Source organism: Acipenser ruthenus, chromosome 3 (assembly GCF_902713425.1).
Source record: "Acipenser ruthenus chromosome 3, fAciRut3.2 maternal haplotype, whole genome shotgun sequence".
In the NCBI taxonomy this organism is placed as follows: domain Eukaryota; kingdom Metazoa; phylum Chordata; class Actinopteri; order Acipenseriformes; family Acipenseridae; genus Acipenser; species Acipenser ruthenus.
This window is the reverse complement of record NC_081191.1, coordinates 14,003,574-14,021,274: the sequence shown is the minus strand read 5'-3', so window position 1 is coordinate 14,021,274 and position 17,701 is coordinate 14,003,574. Positions and strand designations below refer to the sequence as shown.

Sequence of the window (17,701 nt, the reverse complement as noted above, 5' to 3'; positions counted from 1 at the left end):
TAAATAGTGTGGGTATGGGAATGCAAGGTTGGCAGGGATGGGGTTAAATCTGCCCCTGCCAGAATTCAGGTGTGCCCATTTCCAAAGTTAGGTAAGTAATGCTGATTGGGGAATGGCCACATGTATAAAAACAAGGAGAAATCCTTTGTTTGGGAGAGGGAGTAGGTGAGTTTTTCACTCTGTGTGTTGTAGTTTGTGTTGGTCAGTGAAAGTGAATGCCCAGCTTGACATTAGGACATCTGTTTTGTTTTGTTTAACCTATTATTTTGGCCCTTGTGCTTGTTTCTTTTATTCCTGTGTTTATTAATAATGCGCAACAGTGCTTAAACTGCAGCTTTTCTTGTCATTCCTGACGCTATCCTGACATCATACCTTTAGCTGACTTATCATATTGTTATTGAACCTCTTGATATTCTCAAAAGACATTTTATTAGTAATTTCAGAATCAAATTCTAGCGGTGGAAATAAGTAGCAGCTCTGTTTAGTGATAAATAAACAAACACATGAACTGATTTTAAGGCCTACTAGTTACTAGACTGCTACAGTATGTGTTAACCTGTCTGTGATTATGCATGCAGTGGTCATTTGTCATAGTGCTTCTGAATCATCTAATCTCACACCTCACTGTATTTTGTTTTGCTGAGTGGAAGTGGTCACTTCCTTGCCTCCATAGACACTTTGACCTATTGATCCTATTACATATGGGTTACCATAGGTGTTTCCATCATAAATGCCTGTGGCCACAACAAGAACAGAAGCTTTTAAAACAGTGGACCCTGTCCTGACAGAAAAACAGAACAAAAACAAAGCAGCTCTAGGTTTGCTGTCTCTCACAATATTATGTATGCAAGGTACAAGGTATTAGGTAAATTTTTTTATATTGGTTCACCAAAGATGCACTTAAACTGTTTTTGCTGCTTACTTAAAAACTTAAGAGGCTAATTTTACAAAGTTATGCAAGAAGGTAGCCTCAACTAGGTGTGTTGGCCTCAGAAAGAAATGTAATATTAAAAAAAAGGGTAAAATAGTTAGGGTGCGCAAGGGGGAGTTGTCCAGGCAAAATATTTATATATGCATGCGCTCAAGCTGAACAAATATACAACAGCAAGGAACATTTACCTTTCAAGATCAGCTCAAACCAGCTTGATGCTTCAGACATTCTCCTTGGTCCTAGTGCAAGTTATTTTAAACTACTGTAAGTTCTTTTTTTGTTTGTTTTACTGTGCATTATTTTTATATTAATACCCATGTGTTTTATATTGCTTATCTACAGCAACAATTCGATAAAGAAACTATTTTGCATTTATATATATTTTTTAAAAACTATAATCAAGTAAGAAATTAACCTTTTAAAGACAATATAGACATTAGCACCCTATAGATAACCTGCTATTGCACCAAGTCTAATTAACAATCATAGACTAATAATAACATAATACCTATACAGTCACAAATCATAACCTCTCAGCATGTGGTAAGATAAGAAGCCGAAACCTTTTGGCAGCGCTACACAGTAAACACTATCAATACTATATAATAATTTCATTTTAATAAATTAATCATACTACTTGAAACAGTATGCAGCCTAATTTATACTCTTGGCCCTTCAGTTAATGGAAAAATGGCATTTGCAGATTCAGTCCATTAGCGATGTTCAGCTTTTAAAAGTACTCGTGGAACTTTCCATCTGTTCTCAGGCTGCGCAAAACCTTTAAATCAGCTATCCACGACACTTACTGCACTAGCAAAATCAATGTTCTCCCTCTCTCTGCAAAAAAAGTGCTAGCATAAAACAGCATCATTTTAAAAATGTGCTATTTTTCCTGATTGTACTGCAGTTGGACTCTTAACGTTAAGTGAATACGAATAAGCGCGCGTCCTAAGGGGAGCGTGTGCAAACCGAGTACATGCGCGTCCATAACTGCACGTTCTGGGGAAATACGTTCAGTTTGTGAGTGTCAGTGACAGAAAGTGCAAACGCAGTACATTGATTAGCAGAAATCAATATTTTGGAGAGGATTACTGGAGGGGCCAGTGCCCCTGCTTGCCCCCCCCCCCTTGTGCACGCCCCTGTTAAGTGAGGAGTGGCTGATCAGAAGAGGGGGCTTGTCAAGGAATGTGTGGGCTGGGGTGGGGGTTACAGACTTTACATTTGTGCCTCATGTGAAACTCAACACAGCTGGAAAATGCAGGAGAGCAGCAGACATTGTGCCAATTGTCCAGGCATAATAGATAAGTATTTTACTTTTGTTACTCTGTATCTTGAACAAAAGTTATTGTATTTCTTGCTCTTATTGTATTACTTGTATTGTAACGCTTGAAATGTTTTTGCTTACGATTGTAAGTCGCCCTGGATAAGGGCGTCTGCTAAGAAATAAATAATAATAATAATAATAATAATTAGGGCTAATTCATAAACTCTAGTCTAGTAGTAGTGAATTTCTCTGTATAATTGTACATGTATGTTAATAATAAAACCTGATTACTGTCATTTGAAATTGTTTGTTGTGTCTGGTAATTTTTACTCTCAGGTCTCAATAGATATTAAGAAAATATTAGGCCTTGTTTTCTTACAACAACTTTTCAGGTGCGCAGCTTGACAAGATTTAACAGCCTTGTTAATTCCAACTGATAGAGTCTGAGTACAGCTGGGGTTAAATACAGGAAATGACATCAAACCGGAGCTCTGCGACTTTAACTTCTAGGCGCAAGAGTCTATTAGGCTTTGTAAAAAGAGGCTTCTAATGTTATAATTGCCCTTTTAAACTAAATGACACATTTAGACACAGCTCTAATTTCATATTCTTACTTTTAAATGTTTGGGGGAAAAGAAGTTTCTTGTTTTCAAATACAAATATTTTTCACCAATAAAACAATTAGCATGCCAACTGTTGTCCACCAACTGGTAAATTAACTCTAGGGTGGTGCAAGGTGGTGCAAGTTCACAGTTCTCACTGTTCACGTGATTCTTGTCTGACTGTGTAATCACTTGGTACAATATTACACAAAGATGTTACCATGTACAATGAATGGCTTCAGCCTCACTAAACACTAAGGGGTCTCTAATCCTATATCAGTTTGACATAGGAGAACACGCTCACCTGAAATCAAAAAGATATTACTTGGCCCTTAAATAAATTATTCCACTTGAATTGTTACACTTTGGTTCACACTTTGCTTAAAAATTGCAGATATAACTGTAGTTATATATTACATTTTGAGGACTATATTACAGGAATTACTTTCTCCATTTAGTAATTCTTAATATCAGCATCATTTAAGGTCTAGTGTTCTGAGCAAAAAAAATATATATATAATTAATTTACTAACTAAGTTTCTTTATCATTCCATTGATTGGTTAACAGGATGTATCTGTTCTTGCAAAACTATATATTAAATAATTTTTGTCCAGACGTTAACAAATTAGGTGTGAACCCACTAATTATTGATTTCAAATAAACTGTTCCTTAACCTTAGATGTGTTTATGGGGCAAAATCAGTCTCTCAGTCAGTCTTTAATCAGTCTATCATTATTCAACTGTAGATTCAGTGGTTTCTTAATCTGGAACCTAATGTGGATCATCTGTTCAGATAATTGATTTCGATGTGGTACTGTATGCTATTACAGTTCGGTATTCTGAAAGCAGTAGGTTACACACATGGTCAATCTGTAGCATACAATATGAAGCAAATTGATAATTCAAATCAGGTTAACAGGTCTACAGGTGCAGAACAACTTGACCTACTGTACGTGACAATTTCAGGAAAGACAGAATTCATGCTACATTGTAGCATGCTTCAATAATAATTGCATACTTTACATAATTTACTTTCACCAATATTTAACATCTTACCTGTTTATTATCATTTAATGTGTGTTCTGTATTATTCTATATTGTCATTTCTGCTTTGATCATTAGTGGCCTTGCTGTTTCTGAAAAGGCTGATTTTCTTATTCGTGATGTACTGTTTCATGTGTAAAATCCCCCTCTGCTTTACAATGTATTTTGACAGAGCATATTACTTGGTAATACACATAACATTCAAGCTCAATACTTCTAAGCACAATTACACATTAGTGCTACCTACTGGTATCTACTACGAGTTATCCTGATCGTAAACATTTTTTTTTTAATGGTGGATCTGGAAACTAGAACAACTGTAGATAACGTTAGGTTATTATCATAACTCTGGTTCCCTGAAATAGAAATGTAACCATTACCTAATGGGTGTTTACCTCCCAAAGACCCCAAAACCTGAATAGATGTAACAAAGCTGTGCGCAAACACCTGTGGCACTGTCATGCCTGTCCCCGAGGGCATAAGTAGACTGCAAGCACAGATACCAGCATGATTTTTCCTTCAAGCATGCTGCAATCTTGGAAGCTGCGATCTTGAAGGTTAATGGTTACATTTCTATTTCAGGGAACCATGGTTATAATAATAACCTATCATTCCCTATCAAGTACGAAATGTAACCATTACCTAATTGGAGAGTGTACCAAAGCTGTCGCAAGGGCAAATTGCATAGTGAATGGAGTGCTACAAGCCTAAGCCAAAGCGAGAAACGCACCTCAGTGTTACAGTATGTTGTAAGGGTCGACCCTGAAGCCGCCCTCAATACTCTAGTTCCAAAGCCAGGGTTTTGCGGATACATGACATTCAGTCTACAGAACCTTGTAAAGGTATGGGGTCTTCTACAGATGCACCCTGGAATAAAGCCCACAAAGTTGTCATGCACCTGGTGGAATGGCAGTGAGCTTTTCTGAAGGGGGCAAGTTGGCTCGCTCATAGGCAGTCTTGACTGTGTCTGTAATCCATTTAGCTAGACTCTGTTTAGACAGGGCTTGACCATGGAACTTTTCCCCATAACAGACAAAAAAAGTAGTCTTTGGCAAAAAAGCAGGATTGGCACGAAGCGTAACCTTTGTCCTGGCTTCTGCAAAAATTAAGCAAGCTTTAGCAATTGAAAATGCTTGCATCTCACTCACCCGCTTAGTGGAGGTGATAGCAAATAAGAAAGCCACTTTGAGCGATAAAAAATTTCAGCTCAGCTGAATGCAAGGGCTCAAATGGAGGCTTCATGAGTGCATCAAGCAACATGTTAAGCCTCCAGTGAGGAACAATATCCTTCGTAGGTGGCCAAAGCCGCAGAGCTCCTTTTAAAAATGGTCCCGCCAGGAAGTCAATTTTGACATGGCAAGCTGAAATAGCTGCCAGATAGACCTTTAATGTAGAGGGGGATTTCCCCTTGTCAAACAGGTCCTGCAACAATTGCAGAGTAACTGTCATGGGACAGATCGTGGGGTTGATGTGGAGACCCTCCAAGGGGGGTTCCATACCCCCATTGCCCCCCTGCCATTTCAAACAGCGCCCCAGCCGAGGTTGTACACATCCGTGGTGATGACCTCCCTTCTGGTGACGCTGCCCATCGCTACGTCTAGGTGTAGATGGGCAGGCTGTCCAACAAGAGAGCGCCTTCAGACAGTGGCGAGACACTGTCAGTAGGCGGCCACGGTTCAACGTGGGCTGAAAAACTGGTTATGGGAAGCTGCTGCCATCAAGCCCAGAAGTCTCTGGAATGTCACTACTGTATGCGCTCTGCTGAGCTGAAAAAGCATTAAACTGGCGGCTATTCTCCACACATTGTCGTCTAACAGTCCAAGTGCACTCCCAGATAGGAGGCTGTCTGCGGAGGCGTGAGCTGGCTCTTTGCACGATTCACCAACAGGCCCAACCGATGAAGGTGGTCGGTGACGAATTCCGTGTGAGCCTCTGCCTGCGCTGGAGACTGGGCACGAATGAGCCAGTCGTCCAGGTAATTGAGCACGCTAATACCTCTGAGTCTCAATGGGGCCAGAATAGCTTCCATGCACTTCGAAAAGGCACAGGGAGAGAGAGAGACCAAATGACAGTACACAGAACTCATACGCTGTTCCTTGAAACACAAACCTCAGGTACCTCCTGTGTCCTGGTCTTATGGGGATGTGGTAATACGCGTCCTTGAGGTCCACCACGGTGAACCAGTCGCCTGGCCTGATTGACTGCAACAGCTGTTGCATGGTCAACATTTTGAACCGGCATCGATTCAGATACAGGCTGACCTGTCTGAGGTAGAGGATTGGTCTGAGACCACCATCCCACTTGGGCACCAGGAAGTATGTTGTAGTCATGACCTGAAACGGAGGGGGACCGGGTCTGAATTACAGAGAATTGCTGCTCTGTATAGTAGTAAGCACCCAGGTGTCTGCGGTGTACTGACGCCAATACTCCAGGTGGCTCTCTGGAAAGGGGCCCTGGGCTTGTGTCAGCAAACTGCTAGGGCTTGTGGCTTACCCTGAGGTCTATGAGGCTGCTGGGGCTTTGGGTGCCAGTTTGCTGCTGGTTTGTGCACTGAAGGTGACCGCTTGGGAAGCAGACGCACCAGCTCCTTTGTGGACTCCCGTGCACGGTGAGTGCACTGCAGCATCTCATCCACCGCAGGACCAAAGGTATGCCCCGGTGTAATGGGGGCTTCTAACAGTGGTGCTTTATCCCCATCAGGCACTCGTGCCTGGGAAAGACAAAGCTGCCGTCTAGCAGCTATCAAAGCAGCAAGATTCCTGCCCACAGCCTGCCTGTTCAGTTTAGAGATACGGAGCAGGTTTTTATTCACCAGCCGCAGCTCCTCTAGCTGTTGTGGTAAGGGTCTATGACTCTCAGAAAGAGCCTTCAATAAACAGGCCTGGTAAGCTACCAGTATACTGTGATAATTAACCCGCCTTGTGGCGAACGCACCAGCTGAGTAAGCCCGGTTCAGAATAACTTCTGAGACCCAACACTGTTTATTAGAGCAGGTAGCGGCCTTGGTCAGGAGCCCTAGTTTAGGTGCCTGCACCAGAGAGGCAGAGTTTCTCCAGCTGCTCTCTTGGACTGGTGACTCTTTCTCTTCCTCTTCTTTGTAGAAGGAGGGGGAGAAGGACAGGGAGGGGCAGAGGATGATGAGGAAGACATGGACTCTTACCTCGGGCAATTGTCCTGCTCTTCCTTGGTACAGAGCCATCTGGAGAGGATGCAGCCAGCTCCTTTCACAGATGATGGAGGAGAGCCCTATCTAAGTGGGATGGACATGGAGTGCTCTACAGAGCTGCAAGACACATGTTTCTCCAGCCTGCGCTTAGAGAAACTTGCACAAAACTTTCAGAAGCTGCGGTCAGCAAGTGCCTGTTTGGCATGCTCTGGCTCCAGGCAGGAAGAGCCGAACAAAGAGGTTGGTACTGCTGTTGTAACCAGGTGGTGATTTTGAACAGAGTGGTTCAGTACTGGTAGGTTCCTTAGCGCTGGGTCGGTACCGTACCCTCGGTACGGTAGTGGTTGTTTCGGTACCGGTACGGTGCCTAAGCGCCGGTTCGGTATGGTACACGTGCAGTGACTTGCACCGGGTTGGTACGGTACCCTCAGTACGGTACACATGCACAAGGGTGGTACGGTACCGGTGTGGTAACCTCGTTCCCTGTTCGGCGGGTACCGGGTCATGAATGGAGCGGGTCGGTGTCCTATAGGTCTACACGGTTCACATTACCGCAAGAAGCAGTATTTAGGGACACCCACTTATATAGCTTCTGGCAAACCCAAACAGTCCGAATGCATACAAGACTGAGGGAAGCCTGCTGTCTGAGCCCTGACAGCCTTTGTAATGGTGCTGCAAGTAGGCACTATGATGGCAACGAGACACTGTGGCAGAGACTGCAAGCAATCTAAGCCGAAGTGGGTATCTCAGTCAACGCAGAACTGCTGAGCCCAGCAGCTGTGCTCATGTTACTGCCTGTGAGGAGATCACAAGTCAGCCGACTCAAGTTGCTTGGTCCCTGGGAAGGGGTGACGAAAGCCGTCTGCTTAACATGGGGCACAAGGCCGCTATGGGACATAACAAATAACAGACTGTGTGCAAAAAATTATGTATAATTAGAAAATGAATGTTAAAACTATCGTAATAATTAGTGTAATTCACAATTTGTGAGTAAATATACACATATATAACAGGTACTTATCTGTGTTATGGTTCCCCGCCAGGTTCATTTCAGTGAAAGGAAAAATGATGCTGGTATCTGTGCATGCAGTCTACTTATGCCCTCGGGGGCGGGCACGACTGTGTCACAGGCGCTAGTGCACAGCTTTGGTATATCTATTCAGATTTCGGGGTCGTTATAGTTGATAGGTTAATGATGTTTACATTGACCACCTGTAACTTTTGTAAATTCTCAAAACGGGTCAGTTTTGAAAGTAAATAAATAATAGATGATCAACCTTACTTGTGTACAAATTATTAAATGAATGTACCTACCTCTGGGTGTAACTGCTTCATTAATGGCTAAAGAATTTTTGAAGGGGGAGTAAATACCACAGTCATCCTCAATCCAGTGTCTGTGACAAACACACCTCAGCTCATTACTGCAAATCTGGAACACACATTGAAAACAAGAACGTCAGTAACAGCTGTAAATTCAAAATTATAGCTTTCAGTATGATGACAAAAGTTGATGACCATGGCATACATCAGCAGTATTACAGAACTCTCAATAATTTATGCTAAATAATACTATTACCAAGATCATGACAAATGGATAAGCGGTTCACCAGATATATGCAAACAATGTAGGCCTAAGTGTCACATAAAGCCGGACAGATTCAAGTTCCATGACAATTGGTTGAGCTGTTCTCTGGATATATTGAAAAATGTGTGATGTGTAACATACATATGTTCATACAACTGCCTCCACTATATCCAAATCACAGGGGATAAGAAGAGAGAGAGAGAGAGAGAGAGAGAAAGAGAGAGAGAGAGAGAAATAGTATGGATAATGGAGTAAGGGCTTTTAATTTTCTTAAAGGACTGAACAACAGAGGATACTGGATAGATGGTGTGAAAAAAGACTTTAAAACTAAAAAGTTAAATAATAGACAGTATTGTGGGTTTATCCATTGCCTTGCAGAAATGGAAGATATTTCAATGTTTTGTTTTTTTTTTGTTGTTTTTTTTTACTCCTTAGGCTGTTTCTTGTTTCCAATTTTTTACACACAGGAATATATAAATTGTATGAAATAAATTTGTGTAAAAGAAGCTTTCAAATGATATATTTTATTGTTCCCCTCAAATAATTGTTTACAACCCAATACCCAAAACAAATAACACCAGAAAGTGAAAACGAGGATTTGGTGTGGTCAATAGAAAGATAATTCAAAGACCACCCTTTGGTAAGGGTTAATATGCCTTGTCGATGATATGTGTATCATACAGTACGTGGGAGTTCACAAGGCAGGAGCATTGTATACCTAACCTTTTGTTTCTTAAGCCTTTCAAACTACATCCCCACTTAAATGAACTGTCTGTGGTTTTAATATAGCGTCAATAGATTTAGTAGTGATGACATTTTAAGTTCCTTTTATTAGCAATTTCTGAGATCTTCAAAAAAAGCATATTGATTGGTATCCTTGCTAATGAAAAAGCATATTAGTAATGTACTTCCTCTTTTGATGTTAATAACAGGACAAATAAGCAATGCAATATTTCTGAAGATCAAACCAGTCTGGTTCACTTTGTATACCTAATTGGCAACCAATTAAATCTAGTTCAAACCTGACATCACAGAAAATCATAACTGACCTAAGACAGGCAAAGCAGGTAAATTAATACGTTTTTTTTTTATATTACATTTTTTTTTATAGTCCAACATAGGACACAGGATTAGTGAAGACATAAACACGAAACACTTAATTAGTCGACTCTTAACAGACCCTTTTGTGTACAGCACTATATGATTGGTATGACGCAGATTAAGGAGCAATTTAGGTTACTTTTCTAAATGAATAGTATCCAATGTATAGTTTCTTCAGAATACTACAGATGGACAGTCTCTATCTTCCAATTTGAAACAATATTTTATTTTGCAATTAAAAGAGCGAATATTAGAATTACCTTTGGGGCCTGCTGCAACCTATATTTGTTGTTACTTCAAGTAATGGCAACAATGATCTGTAACTGCCAGATTGTATTTTAACAGTACCAAAACTTTAGTGTAGTATTGCTAATGAATTGTGTACCTTAAGGTCATGCCCTGCCATTTTTCTTGGGTCTATCACCCTCTAAACCAATAGAAGCATAGAGCACCTAATCCTCTACAGTCCATGAGTTATCACATGCAGTAGATGGAGGAGAAGAAAGAGAAAAAGAAGGCTGAAAATATCATTTCTTCTCTTGCTGAGCTACAGATAAATAATCTATCCCCAGAAAAGTCATTTTACTGTTAAGAAATAACATGCTTTAAAAATTGCATATGATGCACTTGCACTGCAAGATATGACGTTCGTGCATAGTATACAGTAGTCCTTCATGACCTAACCAGATGCTGTCTCATTTACCACTGCGCTTGAGCCTCAAAAATGTTAGTCAAAAGCATGTTTTAACTGTATTTCCAACTATGAGCGGAGATACATGTCTCAATTAGCTTCAAGTCATTTAACTTTACATGACTCCACGAATCAGGTCAGAGAAGCTCTTAGCCCTTGTTGACACCACTAGCTTTGCTGACATGTACATCCTTTTAGGTTTTACAGAGAATTTTCAATCTAATGTTGCATCTCAGAATATTGTTTTTAACTTAGAATAAAGTACAGTAAAGGTTCAGTCAATAAAACTGCTTTACACCTGGGGAAGAACTAGGAATTTTGTTTGGAATACTGCTTGCAATATGTCAAGAACATCAGAAGAAAATGTTACTTGCGTAAGAAATGCAAGTGGAATTTCCAATACTTTGTAGGCAGTGTTTATGAGAGAAAGCAGAGCATAGACTTTTTTCACAAAAATACTGTCTTTGAATTACTCATGAGTTGCAACTTCCAGTTATACAGTAGCCGAATAAAGCTTGTACAAAATATGAGAAAGAAACAACTCCAAACATCTTCAAGTCAACTATAGCAGGTGGCTCTTTTAGCTCATTCCAAACCATACATATATAGCCGTGGTGCACAACAACGGCCATTCGAGCTCAGGTATTTCCTTAATTACTTCATTAAACCAATTGCACCTCCTATTAAGTGTTTCATCCATTAATTATAAAACTGATAACCTCGAAAACCGGATTTGTCTACCCCCAGATCGAAAAGTATGTAATTTGTTTCTACTTTTGTAAAATAGAATAGAGTATTAATAGTATATAAAACATACCCCATGCCCTGAACAGATTCTCGTATCAGTGGTACCAGGGCAAGTGCTGAAATTAAACGCCTTTACAGAAACACATCTGTGGTCAAAACACATCATATCCGCTCCACAAGGTGTGCCATCTTCCACATACCCCAGGTCAGTATCGCCATCAATCACATGACCACCACTGTAGAAACAAAAAAGGGGGGAAAATCAAACGTATAAAATGATCTCTTGAATTACATTTCTTTCCTTGCGTAGTCTCTTTTACTGTTTTAAAATAAAACTGTGGTGTGTACATAATTGCACAGTGTATTACGGTGCTTCATTTGGGACTGCTTTTGTGAGAATACAGTCTATAGATTTACAACTGAATCTCTCGGCGCAATAAGATTAAATACGGATTGTAAAACGTGTTTAGGTATATACTACTACTTAATGGATTATAATGCATTTTTCAGCACCTGGCAAACTGCTGGATAGCACTGACCACCTACCTTTCAGGGTCAACTCAGGATAACCATGGGCAAGTGGTAGATGCAACCCAGGATAACAATGGGCCAGTGGTAGATGCAATCCAGGATAACAATGGGCAAGTGGTAGATGCAACCCAGGATAACAATGGGCAAGTGGTAGATGCAACCCAGGATAACAATGGGCAAGTGGTAGATGCAACCCAGGATAACAATGGGCAAGTGGTAGATGCAACCGAGGGTATTTCCCCAGTGCAATAAAATGCTCTAATTAAATCCAGCTGTGACCCGGCATAGTACAGGTTGATCAAATGAAACCCAAGGTACTGTTACTTAGTAGCAAATGTGTCTGTATCTTAAGAGTGTGAAAACACTGTTGAATGAACATGTGGTAGGGTGAAAGCCCTGCGCGTAAATAGTGTGTTATTAGGTGTAAATAAAGATTTACTATTTTGAATTTAAGTTTGACAGGGATGGGGTTAATTCTATCCCTGCCATTGCCCCGCCTGAAGGTACCTGTTGTTTCTGACTTGTGTTTTGTTTGAACCTTTTATTTTGGCCCCTGTGTCTTGTTTATTTGTTCTTGTGTTTTTGTTTGTTCATAAACATTTAACTTCAGCTTCCTGACTCCGAGTTGCCTTCCTGGTGGTAAACAGCCTCGATTCTACCCTTGCACAGAACTATATATTACTGTTGTGTTCTTGATCCTAAACAACCAGGTCTAATTGTACACTTAACTGATCAAGCTATTATATATTCAAAGCAGGGCCTGGTCAAAACTCCCAGTCAAAAAACAAAGGTCTTTTGTTTATTTTTACATACGCACCAAGTCATGTCATAACTTACAATAAACAAGCTGTCAAACAACAAATCGATAAGGAAAATATCTCAGACTTGGCTTAAGCCATTTAAACTTATTTATAACATATTTCTTAAACATGATCTAATTATTTGAACACACATAATGAGAGGACACAAATGGAACTCTGCTCTACTGCAATTAGTGACTTGTTTTTAGATTAGCCAAATTCTTGTCCGAAAACAGAAAAACTATTTTTCTGAAAAGTTATAATCAATAGGTTACAAAGGTTAATGATGCAAATGTACTTCACTGCAGCAGCTAGATATAAACAGGAACTGTAGAACAGTGTTGACCATGCTTTCCGATCTAAATGAAAGTTAATTACCTGCAGTCTAAAGCTGTGCTTTGTTGTACTACGGAGAAGGAAGTCAAGCCGCCCTGAAGCTCCCCCAGCCTGGGAGCAGGTGAGATATTGGAACATAGGAGATATCCACAATGCACATCTCTACATTGAAAAAACAAAACAAGACATTGTTTTCATCAGGTTTGCGTCACAATACAGAACAGTATGAAGAAACACTTGCTGCAAATGTTCATTAAACCAATATAAAAAAGCTAAATGATGACATCACAAGATTGAAATAAAAATTAGTGGATGTTGTAGAAGCCAGGGTAAGTCACCAAATCTTTATCATCTTCATGAAAAAGGTTTCCTGATTAAGATCTTATACAATACAAAAATAATACAAGTACAATGATGATTAATATAATTGAAAGCTTTGGTACAAAGTAACACAAAATTCCAGTAAAATATAATCATGGGCCATGAGTTAAGGGGTCTGTGTTTTTATCAAGATGACCTCCCAACCACACCCCTGCTCATGTTCATGATGTTCAGGCCCGGGAAAAAGGTCAAGGAGGGGCTGACCTGCTAGCTCTAAGTCTATTAAACAAATCTGGTAGTTTTAAATAAAGGTCTAAAAAGAAGTATCCACCTTATTTTAACCAAGCTGAGTCTGGATCTGAGCGTGTATGTATATATATATACAGTATATTAAACACACATGAGACAGAATAAATGTACTAATATAATTATAAGTCAAATACATTAGTGTTTTAGTGTTTACCCTTTTTTAATAGCTCTAAACAAGTTCCTTTGATGTTTTGTTTCTGCTTTTGTTTTTGCGGGCTGTAAACTGTCTCCGCCATTTAGACACTTAGGGACTCATTCACTAAACAGCGGTAAATGACCAGAATTACCACGTGGCAGGGGGATACCACACCGCAAGCAAAAATGAACCAGTGGTAGCTCTAATTCAATAATCTAATTGGTGCTCGGCCAACTGAGCGCCGCCCCCTGGAAGCTCCCGTCTTCGGTCGGCAAAGAAATAGCCTGGACTCGAACTCGCGACGTCCAGACTATAGAGCGCATCCTCCACTCCACGTGGAGCGCCTTTACTGGATGCGCCACTCGGGAGCCCATAAATCAACAATATCTAAACAACCATTTTAAACTTCCCGCCTCTGACTCGCATGTTATGTTATTGTACAGTATGAGGAATTCACCAATCATGAAGCCGTCATTTGTTTGTCCCCATTGCCATAGTAACTAAATGCACAGCATTGACACTGTAGCGCTGCTTCTACTTGATAAAAGTATGAAATTAATAGGGGAGGTGAAGAGTAATGTAAAATACTATAAGGAAAATAAAATGCATTTTTTCACTCTAGGCAGTCAAATACACGGTTTCTGTGAAATTTGTGATATAGTGAATTTTCCAGGGCTCTACATATAAGGCTAGTATGACCTGTGCTCAGTCTGTACCTAGTTATTACCTCCTCCTCACACAGCCCTAGTAACATCTGCCTGGTCCGAAATACTCTCTCCCTGACTCCTCTTCTCGTTCTCCTGTGCAGCTCTTCTGCTGGTTCTGTGACACCGCCTGGTTTCAGTAAGCAGTCCTTTTAACACATGCTGAAGCACCTAGTAAAGTTAGCGCCTTTAAGTAAATATGGTTTGCATATCAAATACCTCCCTTGTGGTATTTTGTGATGTAATTTACATACATTTCCACGGTGGCCCTGTAAGTCATCAAAACAAAGTGTTTTTTTTTTTTTTTTTAAATGTGTTTAACCGATCGCAGTCCTAGAAGCCCACTTCAGTATGATTCCTTACTGTTTATTGCACTGAATCCAAGTGTCTTTGTCTTTGCCACAATTTCCTTTTTCTGTCCCTTCTATGTTCAATTTCTCGTAACAAAATTTGTCTGCAGATGTTGCTTCTGAAGAACAAAACAAAAAACAGCGTGTCTTAGAATTCAAATGTACAACCACATCCTAGCAGTTGTTTCTAAGGTTTTTGCTAGAATTAAAAAAGACATATAATAAAAACACAGAAAGCTGTTGTACTTACTTTCACCCCAAATATATTTGCATTGACCATCTTTAGTTTTGCATCGCCCATTAAAACAACGACCCTGATAGAAAAAGGAAAATGTAATTTGTGTACAAACAGAAATATCAACAAAACTGCCTTGAAAAAATAAGATATGTAATGAATCAGCATAACATTACCTGATCTCTCTCACAGGTGTACCCATCCATTTTATGAATGTTTAGAGGACACTACAAAACAGAAAAATATTCCATATATTATATTCTATTATTAAAAACCTTGACCTTAAATTGTTGCCATTCGGAACCCACTCTAAATACAATTGATGTTCCCTATAGTTATCAGTAAAACAAAAACTTAAAATAAATAAATAAATAAACAAATAAACTAAATAAGACCAGAGATTTGGCTGCAAATATGACACAAAAATTAAATCAAAGGGGTTGAGATTATCTCCTAAATTGAGAGACCAAATGTCAAGTCAGTTGTGAACCTTATCCCAATTTCTGTAAATTACTGCCTTTGCTGCTCAGCCATCCTTATAACACTTCTTGGATGTGTTTGTTCAGTGGTACTGTGTTTTTGTTTGTCATCATGGTTGTTTTTTTGCAAGTTACAACTGTTACAGCAGAGACATTCTATAAATACTGCTGCCTCAATCGATGACCTATGCGGACTGGCTAGCGAGGTGGATAAATCTCAGAGGTGATACCGGTTGACTCACCACACAAACTACATTTGAAAACTTCACTCCCAGAAAACTGTATTGACTATAAAAAAGGCTTTCAAACCCAGCTATCACTGTACATTTTCAAGGTGTTTCAAGAATTGTGCTTTATAGGTACTGTAAGTCCATATGCAATCGTGCACCCAACAAAGATGGACCACCTGTGTAAGCCACAGTACAAAGAGGGTTCAGTGTTTGAGGGGCACCAAGATAGCGCCGATAGCGTTGTAGTTATCCAGTGATTGAGAATGGTCGATTCAATAAACACAGTGCTTCATGTACAGTACGTTCCTGGGGTATTCTGTTTATGTAACAAGTACATTGTCTGTTTAAGCCTAAATTAAACAACTGAATTTGCAAATCTGTGTCTATAAAAAGGTATTACCTGGCTTGAATTCCCAGTGCAGTTCTCTGGAATGTCACAGTCGTTCACAGCGTCCCGGCACACAGCCCCCATTCGTTCCAGCTGCACCAAATAAATAATACAATTCAGTGTAGGCCTGGAGGATTTTTTTTGTTGTAAGGCAGAATGTTCCCACAGTAGAATATTTTTTAGTTACATATTGTAACAAGGTGTGTGTTATAGCAGATTTCAACAACAACGTGGACGATCAATGCACAAGTTACTTCTCACATGCCATACCTTCAATACAAAGCTACTTTACCTCGAGTCCCACAAATACGACTTTAGCACAACCAACACTACACTGCAACACAGAACAAATGAACACATGAAATGCTTCCGGCAGCCTTAGGCTGAGCAGGACGCATAATGCTTTTGTTTTTGAAGCAATATACAAATAGATTTAAAAAAAAAAAAAATAAAGCTTTCAGAGTTTTCGGAAATGACATAAGCACATTTCATGTTGTACATCTGCCCTAAACTGCACGCTGAACATTAAATCATGACAGGCCTGTTAATGGACTGATTAGTTAAGAGTCTAAAGGGTAGCGGTGCACATGCTTATCCATCTAAATGACTTGTAGAAATCGGACAGGAAGTCTAGCGGTAATGGAAATGGAAAACAATATCCTGAATATAATCCCTTTCTGGGTAGCTGTCAAAATTACCCAATTTTAAAAACACTCCATACTAGCCTGACTTTAATATTTATCCAATATCAATGTTGAGCATACCCATATTGGGATACCATTAAAATACCAGTGCTTTGCCCTGGGGAGTCTGTACTAGATCACAGCATAGCCAGAAATGGATTTACAGTGGTCCAGATATTGCAGCACTCTGGTAGTGATATTGTAGCATGACGCTGCAATAAACTTTAACGAAGACATTGAAAAAATGTCTAGTCCAGATTTCAATATATTTTACGAGTGACCTTGAGCTATAATTGTCCCTTAGAATCGAACCATTGTATGCTACAGTAGTCCTACTATATTGCTGCTATACTCAATTGGTAAGGGCATTGTCCAGGGTACCCTGATGTATGTTAGTCAAGATTCACACATCACAGAATTGTGATTACTATTACCTGGCAGTTCTTACAACAGAGGCCATCGCTGCATTTTGAGCCCTGTGTTAGTGTGCACATTTTGCAGCAATCTCCTCCTTCCTTCAAGCATTCCTGTAAATGAAAAGAAAGACAAATGTATTTGGAAATGTAAGTCACTGAATAGGAGTCGTATAGTAAATCAGTTATTAACTAGGAGTGTGCCCGAGTCTGAGCACAAACGAGTACTCATAACAAGTTTTCGGAGTAATCGGCTCTGGGCTCCAATAAAGCAGAGATGACTGTCAATCTGAAGTCTAGAGATACAGAGACAATCCTAGGGGGAAGGAGAAGAAACCAGTTTGATACAGTCTCTGACACGGTGTAGCTAATCCAGAACTAGTATTATTATTCTATAGGTATTACAGATATTTGATAATTAGGTATTTGATCATTTTGATAACAGCCTATGTAAGCTCCTTACCGCAGGACTGCCACAGTCACACTCTTCCCCTGGTTCAATGAATCCGTTACCACATTCAGGAGGGTCTAACAGCTGCAACGAGAAACATTTTTATTTACTACATGTTAAAGTGTTAATGAACAGGCTTCATAAACACATGCATTACGTGCTCTAATTACCTGATTTGTTGTATGTGTTCCTACAATATCTTT

General features: G+C 39.8%; 1 protein-coding gene across 8 annotated transcripts in view; it reads right to left on the bottom strand.

The window, feature by feature from the left end:
- LOC117435478 (disintegrin and metalloproteinase domain-containing protein 22-like) overlaps positions 1–17,701 on the bottom strand; it is a 113,416-nt gene that overhangs the window by 25,120 nt on the left and 70,595 nt on the right. For all 8 annotated transcript variants that reach the window (XM_059012583.1, XM_059012582.1, XM_059012578.1 and 5 more), the window contains exons 16-24: positions 17,511–17,582; positions 17,069–17,161; positions 15,964–16,044; positions 15,031–15,081; positions 14,870–14,933; positions 14,633–14,738; positions 12,842–12,961; positions 11,203–11,368; positions 8,323–8,437 (exon numbers count right to left, since the gene is read on the bottom strand). In XM_059012583.1, coding sequence (XP_058868566.1) covers positions 8,323–8,437; positions 11,203–11,368; positions 12,842–12,961; positions 14,633–14,738; positions 14,870–14,933; positions 15,031–15,081; positions 15,964–16,044; positions 17,069–17,161; positions 17,511–17,582 — 868 coding nt within the window. The remainder of the gene's footprint in view (positions 1–8,322; positions 8,438–11,202; positions 11,369–12,841; positions 12,962–14,632; positions 14,739–14,869; positions 14,934–15,030; positions 15,082–15,963; positions 16,045–17,068; positions 17,162–17,510; positions 17,583–17,701) is intronic.